Genomic DNA, 27467 nt, shown 5'->3' with positions numbered 1-27467 from the left:
AGACATGAAGAGCTCATTGAATTATGACATTCTCATCATGCACATCTGTGTGGACTTTTAGATGAATTTGACACTAGGCTTAACAACATTGAGTGTCACTATGATCTCAATTCTAATGGTGTTGATACTCCTCCAATTTAAACTATTGTATCTTTGATCTTTTTAGTATTGTATCTTTGATCTTTTAAGTATTGTATCTTTGATGTCTTGAATATGAATGCACTTGTTTCCTTTGATCTTATTTAAAATTGTCTTGACACTTTTGATTGATTATTCTATTGAGGGGGAGCTTCTATTTAGGGGGAGTCTCTCCTACTAAAGAACCCTTTTGCTTATGATAAAAAAGGGGGAGAACATATGCTAACAACATACATGTGTTATTCTTATTTAAAGCTAATGATCTTTGTGTTTTGTCTAAGTGAAATACAATGCAGGATAGACAAAAGTGTTTTTAACAAAGATGATTTTTTATCATCATCAAAATTGTTACCAATAAGAAGCATTGATGCTTTGAAGAGATTTTGATACTGATGCACTTGAAGACTTGAAGGAACATCTACATACATTGTTAAAGCACTAATTGTAAATTCATTTGTATTAGGAATTGCCTTTCAATTGTAAGCATTTAAATATCATGTAACTTAATCTTTAATATAGTTTTCTCTCGGCAATAATCAATTATCACGAGGGATAATCAATTATCATAAGTAGATTTAAAAAAGGCTTCAATTGTGCAATACTCGATTATCACTAAGGATAATCAATTAACACTAAAAGCTATAATTGTCCAGGGCTCGACAATAATTGATTATCACTAAGGATAATCGATTATCATCTTTTTCAAAACCTTATATCGACAAAAAATAATCGATTATCACTTTTGATAATCGATTATTACTGGCAATTGGGAGCTGTCTTTTCATTTTCTGACCCCTGACCTATAAATAGAAGTTTCCACAACCTTGAAAAGGTTACCTAAACTATTATAGAGTACAAAATTGGTTTTGAGGAAGCTCTAGGTTTAAGTGATTGCTTTAGGAAGTTCTTGAAGAAGGAGAAGCTTGTCTTAGTGTGTCTAACATGAAAGCGGTTCTCTACCAAGTTTTTCAAGTTGTTCTTCATTTCTTTGTGTGTCGAAGGAAGGTGTTTTCTATTCTGTTTTGTACTTTATACATCTTGTAACATCAAACTGATTTTAGTGAAAACTTAATCACTTATTTTTAAAGTGATTAACAACTAGATGTAGAATCTTCTGATTCGAACCAGTATAAAAGTCATCTGTGTGATTTTCTCTATTCCTTAATCTCCTTACTTTAATTTATTTGAAGGAAATTTTAAAAGGGAAAACAAAAATTTTAATAGAACCAATTCACCCCTCCCCTCTTGGTTTTGTGTTCAATTACACACTTTTAAACATTCCGCTGCGCGATACCAGTTCTTGCAAATTCTAAAAGTTTGTCAAGTTGAATTGTATTGTAAACACATCCTCTTTGTGAGAGTAATCGTCTAACGACTTGTAAGTGATCTAATTGATTACACATTCTGAAGAGTATACAAATCATTAATGTGATGGAAACCCATTTAGGGAACTAAATAGATATTCATCCAAGGAGCATCAACTTAAGCTAAGGTCAGAGGATGAGAAGTAGAAGAAGGACTTTCACACTTACTCTTGTCTTCCTTCAAGCCTTAGAATACATTATACCTTTCACAACCATGGTCAAGAAGACAGAGCTTCAAGAGGATCATAGTTTTTGTCTTCTTCTTTTATCTTAAATATTTTTGTATATATGTAAAATAATTTCTTAGGCCTTTTATTTGGCCAAAATATTTTGTTTAGCGTTGAATTAGGAGTTCAGTAGCTTAAGGAGTAAAGTAGCACACCAATATGACATGTCCTAGAGGATTAACGCCCAAATTCTCTTGAAATGGGTCTTGAAACCCTTTGGAAACATGTCAACATCAAAGGGAGGCTCTTAGACATTGTATTTGGATGTTAGTTAGGGGGGAAGGCTCTAATTCCTCCCCCTTGCCATAGGAAGGTTCTAGGTCCTTTTTAGTTCATGGAACTTTAGCCTACTCTTGCACTTATAAAAGGAGAGTTAACCATTGTGTAAAATTAAGAACTATTTTGAATGTATAATTACTTTGCCAAACTTGCAAGTCTCCTTCTCCTTAGTTCTCATTCTAAGAAATTTTTTTATCTAGACTTCTTCTTACCTTCTCCTTCATGGTTGGCCTCACCTCCTAGAAGGACTTCTACCAAGACCATCCAACACCAACAACAACATCTCTTCATCTTTGATAGCTTCTGCAACCTTCATCATCTCACATGGAGTCCATCTTTTGAAGAGTTTCATGAACACACCTTGGAGAGCATCTCTAGTTGAAGGAGCATCATCAAAGAAACCTCCATCATAATGCTTAACTCAGTGGGGGTTAAACGGTAACTAAATGGGTTTGTCTAATGAAAACCATAAGTGGGTGAAACTCAACTAGACAGTGTATCACAAACATGCTAGGATTGTCTAGGGATACTAGGAGTGGTGAATAATACTGCACAACTAGGAACGGGTGGTACTCGGTTTTAGTCAGAGTAACGGGGTTTACTGGATTGACTAGGTGATATTAGGAGTGGTGCGAATACTAAGTTGTAATCTTGTTGAAAATTATAGTGGAACCCTCTAAGAAGTCTTAGAGGAGAACTAGACGTAGCTCTACATAGTGAACCAATATAAAATAACTGGGTGTTTAAAGCTTCAGCTTTGTAAAATGTTTTACCTACACACTCTACAGTTGATCATTAACACAATGGTTTATAAAAGCTTCTGTCACTAAACACATCGATTTACCAAACGATTGAAAACACTTTATTTTAAGCGTTTGACAACTTGTGTAAATTGTTTAGTCATTAAAAAAGTTGTTAATCTACCTTTTGGCGAATAGTTTTTCAAGACACTATTCAACCCCCCCCCCCCCCCCCCCCTCCCCCACTTCTAGTGTTGTTTAGTTACTTCAAAAGAGTGACAAGAAGCATAAAAAGAATATCCTAGGTTTTTCTTGGGCTCTTTTTTTGCTTTCTAGTTTCTTTCTCTTAGTTTGGGTTTAAAGAAGCTTATATATTCTTCTTTTCTTTAAGGTGTAAGCAATGTTGTACTTTACATAGCTTGGACTTAAAAGAAAGAAGAATAAATAAGTGTCTTCTCCTTTTAGTCACTTGTATTGCAAGTTATCTCATGTATAGTTTTAGTTTTAATCTTTAGACTAGTTAGGTAGCTTATATACTCTTAGGAGGTTGTAGAATTAAGAGATGTGGTGGGACTTAAAACAACCTTGAGAGTTGTTGTCAAGACTTGTACGCCTCTAAGTCTCATATCCTTTAGATTTCTCCACCTACTTCATCTCCTAGTAGTATATAAGCAACCTAAGGTCTCCTTTGTACATACACCTTGAACACCTTTAAATTTTTATATAAAGAGTGTTTTGCATTCAATTGCATTACTTCTTTGAGATATAATTTTGTCTCTTAGTCTAAATTCGGGTCTTATCTTGTGAAGAACAAGTGGCGATCCTCCTTAACATTTATCCTGGATCCTTCCAAGTAACATGTCTTTAAATCATAAATTTTCTCTCTTTTAATTTTAATCTTTTAGTTCCATTTCTTAATTGTTTTTGTTTAGTTATTGGTTTTATTTATATCTAAACATGTTCCATATCACTGCATGACTTGACAATTCTTGTATTTTTTTGAATGTTCCTAAATATGTAAAAACAATCCAATGTCCACTTTATCCTCGACAAAGGGATTGTAACACCCTAGACCCGAACTTTTGGTATTAATGCCAGTAAAAAGGAAAAAGAGGAACACGAATGGAATAAAAGAAAACCTCATTACTCGGATCCTAAGGACAAAACTTTAACTTAAATAACATTTTGTTAAAGTTTTTGAAGGATGATATGTATATAATGAAAAGAGGACTATGATAGGCATTACACCGGGACAACAAACCAATATCGGATCCATGAGTCAACTGATAAAACTACATAAACTTATTAACGGTAGGATGAATGTGGAATGGTTACAAAAAAATTTGGAATGCCTTTGAAAAGGCCCAGCTATGCATATGTAATTCATTAGGGGACACGTTCATGAACGAGAACTTACTCTAAGAAAAACAGAGAAAATGACACATTCAGTTATCTAAAAAAGTAGACGTTTTATACATTTATTTTATTTACTTTTTTTATTATTTGTATTATATTTTCTTAATTTTTTAATATAAGTTTTGTAAGAATTAATTTGTTAAAAATCAATTTAGACAATTTTTAGTTATCTTTAGTTACTAATATTTTGACTATTTTCTTAACAATAAAATTTTTATAATTAAATAGTATTAATTTGACAACATTAAGGACAAGATTATATATTCTACTTAATAGTATGTACCGATCGGCTATGCGATAACACAATCTATAAGTAAGGTGGAAAGCATTAATGGCTAATTAATAAGCTTAATGACCATATCAAATACGAATATACGATATTAATGAGTAATTAACAGGTTATATCGCCTAAAAATATACTGTATTAATGGATAGTTAATTGACTTGATTGTTATGAAGCCTATAAATACGAGATTAATGTGACACTTTTTCGATAATCATATATAGACCTTCTTGAGAAACATATCTGGCTTGAGCGCCAAAGTGTTTTCTGCAGGTCATCCACCAGTCGGTAGCAAATATCTTGGTGAAGCAAAAACATTTAGGATACAGAGTAAAGCAGGAAGGTAGAGGATCGGAGTGGAACGCAGATATGAACACATGAAGCAGAGTGGAGAAAGGAATGACGACCGACCTTGGATCCTTTCAACCGAAACATATATTAATCAGTATAAATTTATTGTTTTGTTTTGTATTGTTAGATGGTATGAGCTAAATAATCTAGCAATTTGAAAGAAAAAATTCGTTAGAATTTTGTTCAACTCTCTCCTTATAGAGCATGTCCGGTACTCCATACTCAAGTTTTTGAGAACAAAAAGTAATATGATGATCACAAATCATACTCAAGTTTTTGAGAACAAAAAAAGTAATGTGATGATCACATATATCGGAATCAAATTCAGAATGAAATCAATTCAACCACTTCAATGAAGCGTGAGGAGTACAACTAAGAAACCAAACTATTTCTTTTTTTTAACTTAGTCGCTTTTACGGATCTCCAAAGGCCTTATTTGAGAAGAATCATTCAATTCTGTTAACTCCCATATTACTATTTTTTGCTCATATGGATTTTAGTTTCAAGACGTTAATACTTCGACATTACCATTAGAACCCATGTAGTAAAATATGTACGGTAAAAGATATATTCCTTTCAACAACTCATTTCCATATTTTTTCTTATATAATAATAATAATATCAAGTGATACAATTTTAACCTAATTGTTTAGATGCAAACGGATTTATTTCCTTCCAAATTACATCTATTAGAATATTAAACACAACCTTAAAATTAAATATTACAATACCAAATTCATTCAATAACCTTGTAAGAAAATTAATAATTTATTTAAAATCTTCAGCTTAATATTTGCTGAGTTTGTTCTACACTGTGTAAGAAACAAAAGTAACCAGACCTGATTCTCCTGGATATACTATATCATTATCCAGACGTAAGATTATATAGTGTATAATATATATGATTTAGTAATATCTACGTACTGCTTTAATATTTCGAGGTAGTATCTATGTTCTATTTTAATACTTCGAGGTTAATACGGAATCAAATACCATAGAATAATTTAATTATTTGATTTAATTAGGTTAATGCAATTCCATGTGATTCCCATTTGAATCTATAATTCAAGGCTCCAGTGACAGTGCTGTTATATTTCAGCAGCAACTAACCTCCAAGTTCCAAGGCAGAGAAAACAATGGCCACCACCACAAAGGTTTGCAATATTCTCCCTTCTTTTCCTTCCCAATTTCTGAATCTTTTTTGCAGAGATCACACACATATGTTGTTTGTGCAGAGGGATGTGGAGAACAAGGGCCACGAAGGACTGAAACATCTTGGGTTTGTTAAGATTGCGGCCATTAAAGGCTTTGTGTGTGTTTCGAAACTCTACCACTTCGCGAAGCAAAATTCAGGACCCTTGAGATCTGCTGTTGGAACCGTCGAAGATACAGTAACTACTGTTCTGGGTCCTGTCTACCACAAATTTAAGGGTGTCCCAAACCGTCTTCTCCTTTTTGTGGACAATAAGGTTTCTCTCTCCTTTTTTTCTTTTATTTTGGTTGTTTCTGTGATTTGTTATGCTGTTGATGTACACTTCAACCAAATCAGGAAAAGCTTTTGTAAATAATTTGTCCTCTTTCTGTAAGGGTGAATTTCTTTTTCTGACTATATTTGTCTTTTGTTTTCGGATCAAGATCTATTTCAATTGGTGAAAATTGCCTTGTAAATCGTGGCAAAAACACTCTTATGAATACCATAGGAACACCCGCACGAATAACACCCTTTTGTTCCTATGTTACAGGGAACCTATTATCAGTACATGCATACACCAGAAATTTTTGCTTTTCATTCTTACCCCTGAAATACTCTGATCCTATCATGCAATTTGATTTTCATGTATAGTTCTATTTCTTAAATTCTCTTGTTTGATTGCTATGGTCCGTGAGTACATAAAAATGAATTGAATTTATTTGAATTTTGTATGTCATTGTATGAACGTAGTTGAAATTCCACTGCTGATATTTTAATGAATTGGGAAATACACTACATTAGCTAAGCAATCAATTTTTGGGTGAACAAATTGCTTCATGAATGTTGCAGGTGGATGAAGCAACCCACAAATTCGATGAGCATGCACCTTCTCTGGTTAAGGAAGTTGCAAGCCAAGCGAATTGTTTGGTCCAGGAAATGACAAACAAGGCTGAAAAAGTAGTGAGTGAGGCTCAATCTGGTGGGGCACGAGGAGCAGCACAATATGTTGCCAGAGAGTCAAAGAAAATTGTGGTGTTTGGTTCGGTGAAATTGTGGGGTGGTCTCAACCACTATCCATCATTCCATGCAGTGGCAGAAATAGCAGTTCCCACTGCTGCACACTGGTCAGAAAAGTACAACAATGTGGTGAAGGGAATGGGTAAAAAGGGTGGTGGTGTGTTAGGGTATTTGCCTCTGATTCCAATTGATGACATAGCCAAGGCGTTTAAGCAGGGGGGAGGCAATGTGAATGAAGATGAAGCAGGTTTTGAAGGAGAGGATTCTTCTTGAGTAATAAAAGAAATACCACTACTGTAGCTATTTTCTTTATAAAATCTGGTTCTGACTAGTGTCTGTTCGAGTTTGAGGGCAATGTGGGTGTGAATGGAAGTGTAAGAAATGGTTGAGAATGTGAGAGTGTATGTTAACCAATCCCAAGTAGAAAACATTATGTTATTATGTGAATGGTTGCGGCGGTAAATGTTCACTAATTTCAAGTCGTTTCGTTCGGCCCTTTTCTTACTCATAATTATCTGTCTAGTAGTGGTTTTGGGCGAATTGAGTGTTTGTTAACTCACTATTAGAACTCGGAAGAATCTCAACCTAATATTTATTTCAATAGCATTTATTGAATGAAAAATTAATAATTTATAATACTTTTAACATTATTTTAAAAAATAAAAAATAATAAATTTTCTTGATTTAAGAAATATTTTATTATTTTTTTATAAATATATTTTTAATTTTGAAATTTTAATTCAAAATTAAAATTTAACTTTGATATATTTTAGTTTCAAAATTAAAAAAAAATGAATATAATTATTATAATCCAGTCTTAAATAAAAAACATCACGTGATTATGATTGTGTGAATGGTTGTGGTAAATGTTCACTGACTTGAAGTTGTTTGGTTGGGGCTTTTTCTTACTCATAATTATTTGTCTAGTGTTTGGTCAAAGAGTGTTGCTCCTTCCACCACCACCAAATTCCCCCTACACCCCATATCTAATTTGTCCTTTCAATTTCGCCTTCAATAGATGTTAACATCCGTTTCACTTTTAACGGATGTTGATATCCGTCAACGGATATGACCACATCCGTAACCTAAAAACTAAAAAAAAAAAAACATAACGGATGTGACACATCCGTTTAACTAATAATAATATAAAAGTATTATAATATTAATTAAATAATAATATATAAATTAAATTAATAATAATTATTTTACTAAATAAAATAAAACTAAATTATTAATAATAATAAATTTTCTAAATTTAATAAATATTTTATTATTTTTTATAAATATACTTTTAGTCATGAAATTTTAATGAAATTTTTATAAATATGCTTTTAGTCATGGAATCCAATTGAATAAGTCAATAGAAGGTGACTTTTTTTTTATAATATAAAGGTTGATCTATGTGACTTATACATCCATGTGTTTGTTAAGATCTATATTACCATCATATCGGTCGATGCTTTACAATTTGTTGGTAAGGCTACTCCATTATGCCAAGACATCACTCACTACAAAGGCAATTTGTGTTATAGTATATGGAAGAGATGTAAGCCGTTATGATTGTTTAGGCTTCTATCATTGATGTATGTTGGTCTGATCTGAGCCACCACTCAATACTCGCTTCAATGGGGATGGTGTGAAACAATGGTTAATTCAATGTGAAACGTTCTTCTCGGTTGATGGTACACCGCACGATTACAAGGTCCGCTTGGCAGTCATCCATTTTAAAGGAAAAGCTCTACAATGGCACAACACATATGTCAAGAATATAGGGTTATTCAATCTTCCTTCTTGGGAGACTTACACTAGGATCTTGATTGATAGATTCGGGGAGGTATGCGAGGATCCTATGGCTGATTTGATGAGGTTGCGTCAAAAGAATTTTGTCCAAGATTACCCTGACGCCTTTGATCGAATAGTGTAGCAAGTAGAACTCTCGGAGGCCTATCAATTAAGTTGCTTTCTAAGCGGGTTGGAGCAAGATGTCCAGATGGTGGTTCATATGTTTCAGCCTACTTCTGTGATGAAAGCCTTCTCGCTAGCCAAAATGTATGAATCTTCTAGCAACACCACTTCGCAAGCAAAGTCATTCCACAAGCAACTCAAACCACCTTTGTTGCCTAACCCCACCCAACATGCGGAAGATCCTCAACCAAAAACCCTATCGCGGAATTTAACCCCTGCTTATATGAATGAAAGAAGGGCCAAAGGTCTGTGCTATTTCTATGATGAACCGTCCACACCCGTCCATAGTCTAACCCACAAGAAACTCCATATTCACGTCCTGGAATTAGAAGACGACACTATTTCAGATGAAGACACCACACCTCTAGTGGAAATAGAGGAAAACAAGGGGGAAGAACCATTAATTTCAGTTAACGCATTGACATGAGTTGCTAGCTTCAAAACTATGAGAGTCAAGGGTCTTTTCAAAAAGAAACCTCTACATATCCCCATTGATAACGGGAGTACTCATAATTTCTTGGATGTTCACATAGCCAAGAAACTAGGATGCAAGATTGTAAGCATGGACCCTTTGAGTGTCGCAGTGGCAGATGGTGCTAAGGTCCAGATTAACAACATGGTTAAAAGCTTTTCTTGGATATTACATAATGCACCCTTCAAATCAGATCTGTTGTTGTTACCATTAGGATGTTGTGACATGGTTCTTGGTATAGAATGGTTGATTACCTTAGGGGATATCACGTGAAACTTTGAAAATTTACCCATGGAATTTACGGTGCATGGAGGAGACATGTTTTGAGGGGTACAACAAATCTAGGGCTTAAGACCATTAGAAAACAAAGGCTACATAATACTATTTCCTTAGGAGTCCACATCTCAATTATACAAATGTGTGATAAGGGTGAATGTACTTTATTACACTCCTTATCAAATCATGTAGAATCCACCAATATCCTTGATAGCATTGAGAGGTTGCTGCTGGACTTTGATGATGTGTTTCAAGAACCATTCACACTCTCTCCTAAAAGAGTTGTTCATGATCATTACATTCCTCTTGTTCAAGGAACCAATACAGTAAATAAGCGACCTTATAGATATGCTAAGCAGCAGAAAGACATCATTGATGGCCTCATCCAGTGATACCTACAATCGGGTATTATCTAGAACAACTCCAACTCTTACTCTAGTCCAGTTGTGTTGGTTGGGAAAAAAGATGGAGGTTGACACCTTTGCATAGATTACAGGGAATTGAATAAGAGGACAGTAAAAAACAGGTTTCCCATTCCCTTAGTTTATGATTTACTAAATGAATTACATGGTTCGAAATTCTTTTCTAAGCTGGATTTACGATTTGGATATAATCAAGTCTGAATGGTGGAAGAGGATCTACACAAGACAACTTTCAAGACACACTCAAGGCACTATGAATATTTAGTTATGCCCTTCGGGCTAACCAATGCGCCTGTCACTTTTCAAGGGCTCATGAATGCAATATTCCAGGAATTCTTAAGGAAATTTGTTCTCATATCTTTTGATGATATCTTAGTTTACAACACATCCCTGAAGAGCATTTAATTCATTTATATAAAGTTCTGTCAACATTAAGGACCCATTCTCTATTTGCTAAGAAATCCAAGTGCTACTTTGGTGTGACAAGGGTAGAATATTTGGGACATTTCATTTCTGAAGAAGGAGTGTTCACTTATCCAACAAAGATAACTGTTGTTCAACAATGGCCATTACCACAATCTGTGAAACAACTAAGAGGATTCTTGGGTTTAGCAGGCCATTACAAAAGATTTGTCCACAATTATAGCACCATAGTCAGACCATTACATGATATGCTCAAGAATGAGGGATTTAAATGGACGAAAGAAACCAAGGGTACTTTTCAGAAACTGAAAACTCAGCTAAGTAACACACTTTTCTTGGCTTTGCCTAATTTCTCTAAATACTTTATTTTACAAGTAGATGTGTTTGTGCAAGGAGTGGGAGTTGTTTTAATGCAAGACCAGTACCCTATAACATACATCCGTAGGAGCTTTAACTCACAGCAGCTAGCATTGTCCACATATGAAAAAGAGCTGTTGGGAGTTGTTTTTGTTGTACAGAAGTGGTGGCACTACTTACTCCCTAAAAGGTTTACTATCAAAATAGATCATCAAAGCCTCAAGTATATCCTAGATCAAAGGTTGTCGACAACTTTTCAACAAAAATGGCTCGTTAAGTTGATGGAATTTGATTTCAATATTGAATACAAACAAGGGCGTGAAAATGTAGCTACGAATGCCTTATCTAGAATAGGATGTTCAACTCTCCTTATCCATCAATCTACTTTTGAGTTATTAAATTCCATAAGAGACACCTGGTAAACGGATATTGACGTGAAAAGAGTCATTATAGAGTTACAAGTGAACAATAACACCCACAAACATTTCTCATGGCAGAGGGAAGAATTGAGGAGGAAAAGGAAATTGATAGTGGGTAAGGATAAAAGAATAAGACAACAACTTCTAGTATGTTTCCATGCCAGTGCTTGCGGAGGGCATTCAGGAAGAGATTCTACACTTTATAGGGCAAAATTTGTAGTATATTGGAAAGGTATGACCAAGGACATTAAGAGATTTGTGCAACAATGCAAAGTTTTCCAAAGGAACAAATATGACACGACTGCCTCACCCGGATTGCTACAACCATTACCCGTCCCAGACCATATATGGCAGCATATTACTATGGATTTCATATAAGGGTTACCTAACTCTTTTGGCAAACAAGTGATTTTTGTTGTTGTGGACAGATTGAGTAAAGTCACCCATTTCATGGCATTACAACATCCTTACACAGGTGCAACAGTGGCACAATGTTTCCTAGATAATATCTTCAAACTACACGGATTTCCCGCTACAATCACAAGTGATAGGGACCCCATCTTTATAAGTCAATTTTGGAAAGAGTTTATGGTAGTCCAAGGGGTTCAAACCTAATGAATCATTATTTTATACTATTTAGTTAGTTTTTCACACCAAATGATATTAGTGAATTGTGTTTAATTCTCCATTATTGTCTCAATTTCACTAATTAGGCTCAATTTGATCAGTAATTCATATTTTTAATTAATTTGGATTATCTCAATCTAATTATTTTCATTATTAATTGTAGAACAATTTTGGAATTATGATTAGTACTTTAAGAGGGTTACCAACATCATTTAATTTCGTTTTGTAATTTTAATGATTTTAGTTTTGACCAGATTTGACTTTTGGGCCTATTTTTGGTCAATATTTTGTAAGAAACCTATATAGAGGGTATCTTCGTCTTTTGTCCTTTTAAAAACCCCAAATCATATTTGGGAAGCTCTCTCCTTCATTTTTCGTTTTCTCCTTTAGGGTTTGGAGCATTTAGGCGTTTTCTTCCACCTCCAACCCCCCTCCCTCCCGCCCTTTGTGGGGGGTTTAGGTTTGCTTTCTTGTATTGAATCTCGTTTACGTTTTTAATTACAATTGCGTTTCTATATTCGTTCCTTGCTTCCAATTGCGTTTTCAATTTCGTTTAAAGCTTTGCATTTACGTTTCAATTTCATTTGTTGTTGCTGTCACATTTTATGTGCTCTAATTCCATTTCGTTATGTTGTTTGAGTTTCGTTTTAATGGTAACTTAAGTATGCTTGGTTGGTCATAAACGAGATTGCATTGTTCCATGAGATTTCTGAGTTGAAATTGTGATTTTGTGATTTTGGTGCTCTGATTTGGCTCAATATTCAATCTGTTTTGCGCTTGCTATTGTGTATATGCTTAGTTGCCTAATTGGTGATTAATTTTCACTTAGTTGATTGAATTGTATGGTGCAGAATTGATTGAACTTGTGCATTGCATTCGCTTAGTTTGCAATTATGAAAACATGGTTAATCTTCACGTAGTTGGTTAACTTGTGTTGGATTAGTGTTAAGATATCAGCAAGTGTACCGAATCGTATCAAGTAATATAAAATGATAAGACCAAGTATCGTATCCCAAAGGACTCACGGCACTATACAGTTGTGTAATTGCTTAACTAATTAAGACTTAAGAAGAATAATTTTTGGGTTTTTGAATGCAAAACAAGAAAGTAAATATGAATGCAAATTGATCAATTGAGGCTAAACACTAGAATGAATGGATGAAGTTGAAAATATGAGATGAGTATGTTGTTGGGGTTTAGATTTCACCTAGTTTACTCTCATGCATATAAGAATTCATCTTCTTCATTCAATTGTTAACGTCACTTTCTAAAGTACTTAAAACTCGATCCCTCGACGAAGAAAGTCTATCCTTAATTACTAGACCACAATCTCTTGCATCCCTAATAATTAATTTTGCATTTCGATTAGAAGCTTAAGACGACCAAAACTCATATCCCTATCCCTGAGCAATAATGCTTTTGGGAGCAATTCTCTAGAACATGAATTGTAAGATACCTCCCGGTACTCATGCAAATCACACATCATGCCATGAATGAGTTAAACATAACAAGCATTGAGCGAAGAAGAATTACCCTAACAATTGATGAAAGAAGCATAAATAAATTGGAATCAATTCAAATACATGAGAGTTTAGCGGTTACATCTTCCCCAACAACAAATTGAATTTAGTTCCCCCTTGTCATGGGGAAACTAGATGAACAATGGAATAAAAGAGATAGAAAAACCCTAGAAATTGAAGAGGAGAGCTCCCACATCCCCAAATTTGCCTCCAAGGGGTGAAAAGTGTGTTTCGGTGCTCCAGCCATCAAGAGATACAATCCCTAGGACGTCCAAGTCCTTAAATAGCAAATAAAAATAATAGAAAACCGGTCCAAGTCCAACACGCTCTCAGCGCCCTCATTTAGAGCGCTCGGGTGAAACTGCGAGAAACCCAGCGCTCAGCACCCCTGGAAGGGCGCCCAGGCGTGGTGTGGGACTGAAACTGGCGCTCAGGGGCGCTCAGCCCCAGTGGTAGCATTCCAAAACTCACTTTTTTTGCTGTTTTGGCTGCTTTTATGGCTGATTCAGCTCTATACAGCTCTATATATTGTTGGAGATTCTTCTAGGCACATTATTAGCTACAAAATAAAGAGAATTTAGTGATAAAATCATAAAGTATAACCTCTACTCACTTATTTGCAAAACTAAAGCAAAAACATGAGTTCAAGCAAGTTTCTAAGTCAAAAAAGGTGTGTTTAGTATCAAAATTGAATCACAGATAATAGTATATTTAACCGTTATCAATTAGGAGTTAGAGTAGTGTTTATTTGTTGCTAATTTGTGATTGGAAGCATTGTAATTGAGTTAGTGACCAATCATTTTTAATTTGTGTTGAATTCGAGTTTTAATTTAGTGCATTTCATACTACAAAACTGTCCATAATGATGCATGTGCTGTGATGAACCTAGACAATGGTCCAAATGACTTCCATTGACTGAATGGTGGTATAACACAACTTACCATAGTTTTATAAAAGCAAGTCTCTATAAAATTATGTATGGAAAAGACCCCTCCTATTCATTTACCATACCTACCAGGGGAAGTTAAGGTGGAATTGCTTGACAAAAGTTTGCAAAAACAGGAGCAGATCCTTAGGCTAGCCAAATTCCATATGAAGAGAGCACAAGAAAGGATGAAACAGTTGGCGATAAACATAGATCAGAAAGAGAATTTCAGATTGGAGATTTGGTTTATGTCAGACTTCACCCATACAAACAAATCTCTATAGCATTTAGAAGCAATGCGAAACTGGCTCCTAAATACTATGGGCCTTATCCTATCTTTGAGAAGATTGGTGCAGTAGCTTATAAGGTACAATTACCAGTCAATTCTTTAATACATAATGTTTTTCATGTTTCACAGTAAAAGAAGTCAGTGGGAAATGCACACACTTCAACAAACTGCCCACTAATAGAGGAGGAAGCTGCCACCAGGGAACCATAAGCCATCCTTGATAGAACAACTGTGAAGAAAGGCAACATGGCTGTCACTAAAGTGCTGGTTAAATGGAAACATTAGATGACTGAAGATGCTACATGGAGTTTTAAAAAATTTCCCAATTTTAGTCCTAATTTCAATCCTTGAGGATAAGGACTTTCTCAAGAGGAGGGGATTGTTACATAATATTGTAAAGAGTAGTTAATTCTGTTATAAGACATAATTAGTCAACTCTGGTAGTCTTTTGTTATATAAACAATTGTACAATTGTAATGGAACATCAATGCATTCAATCAGAAATTTCTTACTCTTCCAATTTTATACACTCTTGTTCGGATTCCTCTCTACTTACCTGGATTCCCTACTTCTTGGGTTCTTGTTCGAGACAACGGTCTTCCTAGAAGAACCATATAAGTTCTTGCCTCCTTTAATTTTCTCTTCATCTTAGTGTTTTCTTCATGCAGAGCATCCATCTCTTTAACATTGTGCTTTTTGAGCTCAAGTAGCTCCTTTGGAGCTTCATCAATTAGGTAATCTCAATGGTAGTGTTGTCATTCTCTTCGTCATGAACTTGGTCTTTCGCGTAGTCTGCCATAGTCTGTGTAGAAACCATAAAAATCCTTCGAGTTCACCTCGACCTCACAGTGGGCATCAAATATACTTATAAGGGTTGAAATTAGTCCTACATGTTAGTCTCTTATGCCTTGTATATGCTCCTCTTCTCGAATCCATTTTGTATCTCGAAGGAGGATGTCTGGTTTTGCCTACAAAGATACTATGACACTCCAATCAACAATTGTCAGAATAGTTAAAAATGGAGTAATCACTGAACAATCTTTTACCTTGTGGACTTTTATCTGGATGGACCTAGATTAGTCAAGTCTGATATCCTTAACTATATGATTAGTCCTTTATGTTGCTTAAAGAGTAATGTTATTTAATGGTGATCTTAAGATGGGATCGTCCTTCCTGACCAAGATCTTCTCGATTCTGCTGTGTGCATATAAAGTCCCACTAATCAACCTAATTATAAATATTTTTACTTTGCCACTTGTAACTCAACTGAGTATATTGCTGCTTACACTACTCCAAAAATGATATACAACATCGGATGTTTAGGATACATTACATCGATTTTAAAACTGATGTAAATCCAGCCAATGTAATAAATTAAACATATTCTACATGGCTACCTAACAACCAATTTAATGTTTTGAACTTAATAGAATACAAAATTCAATTACTTTCTTGCTTTTTTCTTCCATTTTTATATCCTTTACTATGTTTGTTATTAGTTATGGTTTCTTTTGATTCTTGCTTTAAATTCTTGAATCTTTTTCTAAATGGTTTAATTTCTTGTACTGTATTCCATTTTTTCGTAAATTCTCTAAGCATGTATAGTCATTCTTTAAGTTCTATTCATTCTCTTTGTGATTATTTTATTTAAGAACCAAATTGTTGAGGTTATTCGGGATTTGAATTGTGAAATTGCACATTTTTGGTCTCTAACCGAGAATCTATAACGACCTCAAAGTGGGTTTTTCTTTCCTAAGATGCCTTTTTGAGTCAGGTCACAATTCAATACACTAAATGAGTCAAGATATTGAGTTCTGGATTTTTTTTTTTTTGCATTGTGTTGTTTATTTTATTTCACAGTTACAAACTTTAAAATTCTGAATGTGTTTTCTGTAATTTTTGTCTTTGCCTTTGGATCAATTTTATGATTAACGTAGTTTCACTATCAAACTTTGTTGCTTGTTGATCTTATATTTTTTGCATTTTGTTTAAGTTGGTCAACATTTTGTAATCTTTAGCATATTACATTGAATTAATCCAGCATCTGCATTATATTCGTGCTTTGAAGTTCTTGCTCTCATTTATCTTTTAGTCTCCAACCTGCATGCATAACAGTTGATACCCATTTGGAGTTCTTGCATTCTTTGCATCTTCTTTACCAATTAAATACTATTAGACTCATTCCACATCATTTTAGTATTCTAGTAGTATCTTCCATAGCATTTTGCATTTCTCAGTGTATACATTTATGTTCATTTCGATAGTTTCGTTCATTTTATACATTGCATTTTGGTTTTAGTAAGGTTAACTATACAATCTAAAGCTTAATAAGAACCATTTCCATGGATTTGATACCATGGTTACCCTATACTACATTAGGGGATTTCTTGGCTTTTGTTGGCCTTTTTGCGATAAAAAGGCTTATGACAAAATGGAGTCATTGTCGTGGAAATGGCAACTTAAGTTTTAGCTTGTCGGGGAAATGGCAACTTTAGTTTTAGCTTGCATAGTTGTCCTTATATTCATATAGTTTGTATGGTTTTTATTTTCTATTCTAAAATTTTGAATTCTGTAATAATGGTTTTCTTAGTTTGTTTGTGTTGTTTTAGTATGCATCTTATGTCATGAATTACTCGTTTGCATATCATAACTGCTCTTTTCCTCACAATGCTCAACCACACTTTTAACTTGTGTTATGAGCCTTTTCTTAAGCATTCTTTGCAGCCATTTAATCAACCTTTCTAGCAGCAACAACCACCATATTTTCAACCATATTGTGAGCAACCATTCTGGCATATACAGCAAGAACAACCACTAACACTGGGGACTCACTATGTTGCACCAAAGCAAAACAAATTTACATCCAATGCAACCATGGCAGCCACAATTCTATGAACCAGAGCATCAGATTTCTAGTACTCATGGCAACCACAATTTTGTGACCAGCTGCAGCATGGCATTCCATCATCAAAACTTCAAGGAATTACTGCTCAAGTGGCTTAAATGGTAGCTGTTGTCAATAAGCTGACAAGGATAGTTGAAGAGGAAAAAGAGGCAACAACCAACGAAGCACCACTGGGGGCAGCTTCTGCCAATGTGTTTCAAGCTGTTGAGAATCCAACCACTTCAGCCATTGTATACTCTACACCACAGTTTTACCAACATACAAATCAACCTTGGAAGCTCTAATTTTGTGGACAAGAGCAGCAAAATGTATACTCTCTAGACTGTATGGCATATATGTGGAAGGAAGGTGGTAGCAAAATTGGCAAGGGAATCGAATGAAGCACAAGCAGTAATTAATGATTTGAAACAACCTTCAAAAACACCACAACATTTAGATATGCAGAATGTTGAATTTGATTCTAACACTACCGATGATTTTGATTGTGTTTTTGATTCTATTTGCACTATTTCTTCAACACCTAATTTGAAACTTGACTTTGACAATGCCAATACTGATAGTTTTTGATTTAAAAGAAATTGTGCATTATGGTTGTGATTTTAATATTGAACCTCATACTGCATCAGATCTTATTGTGGCTGAATTAAATTTTGATTTTAAAGTTGAAGCTACAGAGCACACTAATTTCATAACTGATGATTCACCTATTAATGTTGGCATTGATTTTGATGCACATGCTGACTTTGAAATATCAAGTGAAAAATATGAAGACTTTTTAAATTTAGAATTAAAGTTTGATTCAACAAACTGTCAAAAAAATTTAAATATAGTCGTGAATCTAGTTTTTTCTCTATTTGTATTGAAATAAACTCTAAGATATAATCATATTTTAACCCTCTTATAGCTGCTCCAATTGTTATTATGTTGAGTCACATGCTAACTTTGAATTTCATGATTTTGTAGTAGAAGTAAATGAGGATGTGGATGTTGATAGCAATGATGCAGTCCTGGTTGCTGAAGGAGGTGAGTTACTGCTTCTACAGCAGAACACCTGGAAAATGCAGAAGCAAAAACCTTCACTAGATGAAGAGCTATTGATGCTACATCAAATGGCTTGGAAGGAGGAAATCAAGGCACCCATGGAGCCACTACACACCCTAGCTGAACACAGTGGACACACTGATAAGCCTTTCTTCTTGCTTTCTATTTTTAATAATATATTGGTAGTAATTAGTGTAGTCTTAAGTAGTATAATAAAGAGTAGGATAGAAAATATGCTCTTTTTCATAAAAATAAAGAAAACAAAATTTGATTTGTGGCCCATCTAAACAAGCCTTCCTCCTCCTTTATCTTTGTAATTTTAATTTTTTTTTTGTCTTTTATTTCTGTTTCTTGTTGAATAATTATTGTTGGCCTGTTTTTCCTCTTCACACGTTGAGGACAATGTGTCTCTCCAGTGTAAGGGTGGAGAGCTAGCTAGTCAATCCTGGTTTTTTCTATTTCTAGTACATCTTTGTCTTTGTTTTCTGTTGCTTTAGTTAAAAATTTGGAAAACAAATTTATTTATCTCTGATTGTGTTAGGTTTAGGTTTGTTTTAGTTTTAGCTTTGTTTTAGTTTGTGAGGACTTTTATGTTTGTAGATTGTTCTATTTTAGGTTGTTTAGATAGTTTTAATTTTCTATTTCTTGTATTAATTTTGTATAAACATGTTCTAGTATGTTATACAGTTTGTCTTTCTGTTTTGAGTCTCTTTTGTTCACTTTTTTTCTGGCTTTTTTTTTTCAGATTTACATTATGAACGTTATGTTTATTTTAGTTTGAGATTGTTAAGTGTGTGATTAAATCTAAATTTGAGTAGATGATTTTTAGCAGTTTCTTTTTTCATTTCGCACTAGTGCAAAAAAAAGGCCTTTAACGTCATACGTATAACATTCGACCACTGGAAATTCAACCTTAAAAATGATCGGTGACAGTTTAATAAATTAAAAAACTATTTAGACGTCGACTATGAAGGGTCCCTGACGTCTAAATATGTATACACGTCAGGCCCCCCTCAATGGATGCCAAAAACATGCGAGAAAATTAAAAAATACAATTTTTTATTAGGTTTAGACGTCTGAGGTAGGGGGCCAACGTCTAAAGCCTCTTTATACTTTCGCCCCCCAACCCAGACACCAAATTGCTTGCAGAAGTAGCCCAAAAGTCACTGTTCCATTGTCCTTAGACGTTTGTTAGTCAGCCCCGACGTCTAAATAGGCTTTAGCCGTCTGTCCCCCAACCCGAACGTGAAATGATTTCGCCAAAATTAATATTTTAAACCTCTTACACATCGGCTAGGTAGGGGGCAGACATGTAAAGGCATATAGACGTCGGCTGGGACGGGTTCTAACATCTAAAGTGTTATTGCTACCACCCACACAGTCAAACAGCAGTTATGCGCATTGTTCATCGTCTTCCTCCCTCGTGATTTCTCTCCTCCACCTACACATTCAGGTTTGATTTCTCCCATTTGCAATACTCTTTGATGAATTATCTTCCATTTGAACTGATTAAAATGTGTTTTCGTTGCGTTTTAGTGCAGTTCTTGGCATGTTCTTGGGCGGCAATTTTAAGGCCATATTTTATGCGTTTTTGAACGGTGGTGCAGTCTCCAGAACGCTTTCCCACTCCTCCATTTCCCTCCACTGCATTTTTCATCCATTAAGAAGGTTAATTTTCTTGTTGTTAGTTTTTTGTGTATGCATGATTAGGTTTTGGGTATGCATGTGCTTGTGTTGTTAGTTATAACATATATGAATTTTAATTTTGGGAGATATGATTATTTGATGTGATTTTGCATTATTTGATAAATTTTGTTGTGTTATTATGATTGGCATGTTAAGTTAACTTTTTAGATTGAAATTTTGTAATATATTGTTGAGTTTATTTTGAATATATTATAAGTATGAAATCATTGGGTGAAACTTAGTTTCCATTTAAGATTTAACACAAATGAGTAATCTTTTAATCGTTTGTATTAAATTTTGAATTGTCCGATCGGACAGTTTGGGAAAATTATTTTTCACAATTTGCTATAATATGTACATTGGAGTTTATGGATAAGGTTGATAAAATTTTGGTTCAGATTATTTGTGTTGTTTTGCGGATGCATATTTGATTGTGGTCATCCCTAACCGCTCTCATTTCATGTATTTCGGAGACCAATGCGAAATGTTGCCGAAATCTTATCAAATTTATCATGTTAGACTTCTTTGCATGTGTCTTAGCAAATTATTAAAAATAATTTTTCTGAATGGGTAGAGCCTAACTTTGTGAGAGTTAAAAAATTGAGACTGATGAATTATATTACAAACATAGTATGGGTCGAAGTTATATGAATGAACGTCGCATCATTGAAGAATATGAAAAGAGTGTTTCAGAGTTCCTACAATATGTTGAACAAAATGCAAAGTTTGTGAACGGGACATATTTTGGTCTTTGTGTTCATTGTCTTAATCAAATACTCCAAGACTTAGGTAATATGTGTGACCATCTATTCATCTTCGGTATAAAGAGAACTTATACCTTTTGGACTTGGTATGAAGAAGTATTAGACCAGCCTACGACGTCATGAGGAACGTATTGTGTGGAAGAATGGTTAAGTGATCATTTAGAGGACATGATACGTGATGTTGGTGAAAATTTTTTTGGAAGAGCTTATTTGTATGATTATCTTATAAATGATTCAGAACAACAGAACTAACCAAGATGCTCCAACTTTACACGTCTGTCTACAACTTTGAAGTTGTTTAGTTTAAAAGCAAGGAATGGATGGACCAACAAAAGTTTCACAGAGTTGTTGGAGTTGTTGAAGGAGATACTTTCAGAAAATAATACTCTACATATTCATAATTATGAGGCAAAGAAAATTTTATGTCCAATAAGTCTGGAATATCAAAAGATACATGTTTGTCCTAATGATTGTGTTTTGTATATAAAGCAGTTTGTTTCACTAAAGTATTGTCCAACATGTGTTTTATCATGGTTTATAAAGAAAATTGAGAGAAACGCTAGTGATGAAGGTAATGATGGTATTTGCCTATAATATCGTTAGGTTGAAACGTATGTGCGCTAATCTTCTTCGACACCTATTTGATTCACCACAATGGAAGAAGATCGATGAAACATTTCTAGAATTTTATGCAGATCCAAGAAATTTAAGACTTGCACTTGCAACTAATGGTATGAATCCTTATGGAAACTTAAGTAGCAAACACAGTTCATGCTCATTTATGTTGATGATATACAATCTTTCTCCTTTGTTGTGCATGAAGAGAAAATATGTGATGTGTCAATGATGATATTTAGTCCTAGACAACCGGGAAATGACATTGATGTTTACTTGAAACCTTTAATTGATGATTTGAAAATGTTGTGGGAGGAAGGGGTCGAAGTGTTCGATTCAGATTTTCAAGAAACTTTTTGTTTGCGTGCAATGTTGTTTTGCACTATAAATGATTTCCCAACATATGGAAACTTGAGCGGTTACAGTATTAAAGGTCGTTTTGCATGTCCCATTTGTGAAGAAAACACTAGTTACCTTCAATTGAAGCATGGTTAAAAGACGGTATATACAAGACATCGAAAATTCCTTCCTTGTAATAACCCTTACCGTAGATTGAAAAACGCATTTAATGGAACTGCTTAGGATGATGTTGTGTCCAAACCCCGCAATAGTGAAGAAGTGTACAAAGAAGTCAAAAACATTAACATTGTCTTCGGAAAACATCACAAAAAGACCATTGAGAAAAACATTTGGAAGAAACGGTCAATGTTTTTTAATCTTCCATATTTATGTAAACTTGATGTACGACATTGTATAGATGTGATGCACATTGAAAAAAATGTTTGTGATAGTGTCATCGAACCTTTATAAACATAAAAGGAAAGACCAAGGATGGAATAAAAGCATGACAAGATTTGGCTGACATGGGAATCGGTTCTATCTGTCCCCAGCCTGTCACACTCTTTTTAAAAAAGAAAAACAAAGTTTTTGTAAGTGTTTAAGAAGTGTGAAGGTTCCACAAGGTTATTCTTCAAATATTAGTAACTTTGTTTCTATGCAAAAGTTAAAGTTAGTTGGTTTAAATTCTCATGATTGTCATGTATTGATGCAACAATTGTTACCAATTGTTATTTGAGGCATATTACCTGCTTCTGTTAGAGGTATTCTGACAAGTCTGAGTTTGTTCTTTAATGTCATTTGCAAGAAAGTTGTTGACCCTTGAGTTTTAGATGATTTAGAAAATGAAGGAATGAGACTATTGTGTGAATTTGAAATGTATTTTCCACCTTCTTTTTTTGATATGATGATTCATTTGATTGTTTATCTAGTCAGAAAAGTTCGAATATGTGGGCCAGTTTTCATAAGATGGATGTACCCTGTTGAGAGATACATGAAGATCTTAAAGTGATATGTCAAGAATCAGTATCGACTAGAAGCTTCAATCATAGAGAGGTACGTTGCGGAAGAAGGCATTGAATTTTGTTCAAGTTATATGGCAAGTTGTGAACCAGTGAGACTTCCTCAGAGCAGACGTGAAGGAAAATGTGAAGGAAAGGGTGTTCGAGGTGTGAAAATTGAAAGTGTCAATAGAAAAAAAGTTGATCAAGCTCATTTATACAATTTAAACAACACTGTTGATGTGATTCCTTTTATTTCTGAACACGTTAATGAAATAAAGTCAACACACCCAAGAATGAGTGAAAAATGGAATCTTAATGAACATATCAAAACCTTCTTACAATGGTTTAAGAAAAAGATTTATGTGACTCCAAATGTTTCTGAAAGTCTACTCAGGCTAGCTCATTGGCCGAACACAAATGTGATTACATATGGTGGGTACTATGTAAATAATATTTCTTTTCAGACAAAGGTAGAAGATGACAAAAGTAGAGTTCAAAATAGTGGGGTAACACCACAAGCTGAGGTTATGCACTATGCTAGTTCTAAAGACAAAAATCCAATCACAGCATCCACGAGTTACTTTGGAATAATAAAAAAAATATGGGAAGTTGATTATGTTAGTTTTAGAGTCTTAGTTTCAAGTGTAAATGGGTTGATATAAAATCTGGTGTCATGACAAATGACTTTGGTTTCACATTGGTGGACCTTAACAAGATGAATTACATTGATGAACCATTTATTTTGTCTAGCCAAGCAAAACAAATATTCTATGTAAATAATCCAACAAATAAAAAATGATCAGTGATATTGGAAGAAAAAATCATGCACGGATATGATGATGAAGATTCTCTTGATATACTTGAGACAATATCTTTTACATCAAGACCCATTGAAGATAAGGTGGATGATGTAGCATATGACATCCATGCAATTCAGAGTGATCACAATGAAGGGATATGGGAGAAAACAATATCCTAATAGGTTTTGTGTTATTTTTTTATATCCTTTAAATGTTGTTGTATTTATCATATTTGATGTAGTACTAACCTTGTACTTTTCAGGTATGTCGAGCTTGTGATCAGGATCAGGAAAGAGCGAATGTGGTCGATCTATGACACGATTGCCCGATGTGACATTTCGACGCATTGTGACGAAGAGGATACATGTCGAGATTGACCCGAGATCAGGTCTGCCTTTAGGGCCACATGCTGATAAGTTTAGGAGTTATCTGGATATGTTATCAAAAACTCATGTTTCTATCGTTCTTGCATCTTGGGATGACGTTCCAGAGGTCGACAAGAACCTTCTATGGCAAGACATTCAGGTATGTTTACTTAAAAGAAATTTGATATATTGTTTACTTTGTTCTTATTACGCCATTAACATGGTCTCTGTTTTAAATAGCAACATTTTGATATTCTAAACATTGGTCAAATTAGAAAGAAAGTGGTATCCCATACAGGGATCAGATGGAGGGATTTCAAGACAAGACTAACACGTCTATATGTCTTTGGAGACAAAAAAACATAAGTCTCCCTATGATAAGTACAGAATAACTGAGGAGGAGTGGATGCAGTTTCGTTCGTCTAGAGAGTCTAGGGACTGACAGGTTTGTTTCTTAACATATTTCTATAGTTAGTTAATGCATTTAATTGTGATTTTACACTTATGAATATATGATGGACAAATTTATGAACACCAAAATATGATGTCACAAAGTTGTTTTTCAATCGGCAAGTATGACCGAATCGTTCAAGTAATAAACTTGGTAAGACCAAGTATCGTTCTTCCCAAAGGACTCACGGCCTAGTTTAGTTGTGTGGTTTCGTGATTAGCTAAGACTTAAAGATGAAATATTTGGAGTTTAATATGCAAGACAGAAAATAAACATGTATGCATGAAGTTTTGATCAATGGCAAAAAGCAAAAGATAAACACTTTCAATGGAATTTATGTATGAATATGTTGTTGGGGGTCAATTTCATCTTATCCACTCTCATATATTTTAGGAATTCAACATTCAAATCATCATTGTTAATGCCACTCTCTAAAGTACCTTTCTAGAAGGCTTCTCCCTAATCACGAGTTCATACAATTCCTAGCATTCCTAATGATCAGTTCATAAGTGCAGGAGCTTAACGACAACCAATATCATATTGGGAGAAATTCTCCGGATCTAGACTTCCCCGTACGTGCCCGTATCGACAAAACCAATAATCATGCATCGAATGAGTTAAACAATGCAAGCATTAAGCAAAGAGGAAAAACCCTAACTAATGATGAAAGAAAGCATAAGTCTTAATTAAAAGATGTAAAAACAGATTCCATATATGAGAGCTTCAAAAGATTACATTGATTCCCCAACAAACATACAAGGTTTAGTTCACCATATTCATGGTGAACCTAGATGAACAATAATGAAAGAATGAAAGAGATAGAAAAACCCGAGAAAGAGAAGAGGAGAGCTGTCACCATCTCCCAATCTACCCTCAAGGGGTGAAAAGAGAGTGTTTGCTTCGTTTCTGCCAAAGATACAAACCCTAGGACGTGCAAGTCCTTAAATAGGGCATAAAAATAACATAAAACAAGTCCAAGCCCATAAAAACAAAAGAAAACCGGTCCAAGCCCACTTAGAATGGCGCTCAGCGGTATTTTACCGCTACCGCTGAGCGGTAATACCGCATGATCCATTTTGCCCCCAGCTGTTGTTTTTGCCCCTCAGCGGTGATTTTGGCACCTGAAAAGTGCTGCTCAACGGTATTTTACCGCTCAGCGCCACTCGGTCACACGTTTTCTGCGTTCTAGTTGGTTTTTCAGCATTCTGGTTGACTGATTGACTTTTCTGGTTGACTGGTTGACTTTTCTGGTTGACTGGTTGACTTTTCTGGTTTCTGGTTGACTTTTCAGCACTCCAATCATTCGGTATTTCAATTCTTCTTTCAAATCATTCAATTAGCCTACAAAATCAAGGGAATCTTGCATAAAACCATTAAATTCACTTTCAACTCTCTTATTCTCAAAACTAAAGCAAAAATATGATTTCAAGCTAGTTTCTAAGTCTTAAAGGTTGCTTTTGGTATCAAATTTAAGCATAAAAATAACGGTTTTTCAACCGTTATCAATATACATGGTTTGACAGGGTAAAAGGTTAGCCGCCCAAGAAAGATAAAGGTTAAATGATGCACCACACGTGTTATCATGAGGTGGTTATGCATTACTTGAGAGGAAGATGAGAAAGCGCCGAGTAGAGGCCTTAGGACTTGAGTCCTCTGACCTAGCACCTGTACCTGCTACGTACGAGATGTGGAAGGCTTCTCGGACTAAGTCTGATGGGAACATGGCATCCTCCTCAGCTGCCTTGATCTCACCAACAATTGTAATTTCAAATTCTAAACATTGATTAGTTGTGTACTTATCATCCCATGTGTTTTATGTAACAAAGTTCTTTGTTATATGCAGGATGAGTTGGATGAGCAGCAGACTCAGGGAACATTTGTTGGCCAAGGTAGGGACGACATTCTAACAATGGTCATTGGAAAGCTTGAGCACCAAGGACGTGCACGTGGAGTTGGTGGGGTGATGATATCGCTTACCGGATACCTAGTGCCAGATAACTTATAGCTCGCATAAATGGAAGGATGACCACCAGGTATTTTATGAAGGATGGCTCACCTAGTTGGATATTGAGGATTATACTACTAAATGTATAAGTTCAACGATCACTAGCGGTACCAAATACCGGGTATCGAGTATTATGTTTCCCACACCAAAGCATGCATCTATTCTTTGATAATGAAGCTGCTCATTGAGCTACAGTACAACCTACCAGTACCTCCTTTTGCTTGCCATAAACATTCTTGCATTGGATAACTTAGCCAAAAAAATAGGTACAATGGGCCCATGATTGTGGCTCATTTAAATGAGGTCCATGGTCAACAAAGTATGTTTACAAATATTATTTTAATCGTACTTTGACTTCACTTTTCGCATTAATCCAAATTTGATCAAAATCTCTAACCAAGTACTAACTTGAGCGTCAAAGAATCTTCTACAAGCATACATCATTCGATAGAGGGCAAAGGAGGCTTGGAGGATGAGTACCAAGTAGTGAAGAGTTTGTTGAGTGAAAGGAGACTTTGTAGGGTACGTTCAATTTTGCAAGAACAATTGGTGCCCACCATGTGGCCGACAAGTATTCTGTGAAGAGAAGTTAGTTGTGTCCAGAAACGAAGTTTGCAAGTATGGTTTCCACAAGAACGAGAGTTGCTGGAGAAGCCAACCCCTCTACAGCTAACATCACTATGATCATGGAAAATCGGACAAGGATGTAGCAAGAGTTTAAGGATTTTCGTAAGAGAAGTCAAGGGAGATGGACGCCCTGAAAGAGGAAAACACCAGGCTGAAGCGGAAGATT

The 27467-nt window shown here is 34.9% G+C and overlaps 1 protein-coding gene and 1 long non-coding RNA gene across 18 annotated transcripts; both read left to right on the top strand.

The window, feature by feature from the left end:
• The first annotated feature begins 5746 nt into the window (after positions 1–5746).
• Positions 5747–7511, top strand: LOC124846152 (REF/SRPP-like protein At1g67360). The gene is made up of 3 exons (XM_047323363.2): positions 5747–5952; positions 6034–6267; positions 6840–7511. Exons 1-3 carry the CDS (start codon positions 5935–5937, stop codon positions 7278–7280), a joined length of 693 nt encoding a protein of 230 aa, XP_047179319.1. The 5' UTR covers positions 5747–5934; the 3' UTR covers positions 7281–7511.
• Positions 7512–12434: 4923 nt separating this feature from the next.
• Positions 12435–27017, top strand: LOC148206092 (uncharacterized). 17 transcript variants are annotated; one of them, XR_015783454.1, is made up of 9 exons: positions 12435–17997; positions 18571–20101; positions 20190–20316; positions 22982–23105; positions 24116–24241; positions 24344–24378; positions 24571–24663; positions 26193–26429; positions 26513–27017. It is a non-coding gene; the product is annotated as an uncharacterized LOC148206092 (long non-coding RNA). The 17 variants fall into 17 exon arrangements; XR_015783451.1 differs by having other exon boundaries at positions 24517–24663; XR_015783449.1 differs by having other exon boundaries at positions 24494–24663.
• Positions 27018–27467: the final 450 nt, after the last annotated feature.

Source organism: Vigna umbellata, chromosome 1 (genome assembly GCF_029865625.1).
Source record: "Vigna umbellata cultivar VRB3 chromosome 1, Vumbellata_1.0, whole genome shotgun sequence".
NCBI lineage: Eukaryota > Viridiplantae > Streptophyta > Magnoliopsida > Fabales > Fabaceae > Vigna > Vigna umbellata.
The sequence above is the reverse complement of the archived record's forward strand: the minus strand, read 5'-3'. Positions and strand labels throughout refer to the sequence as shown.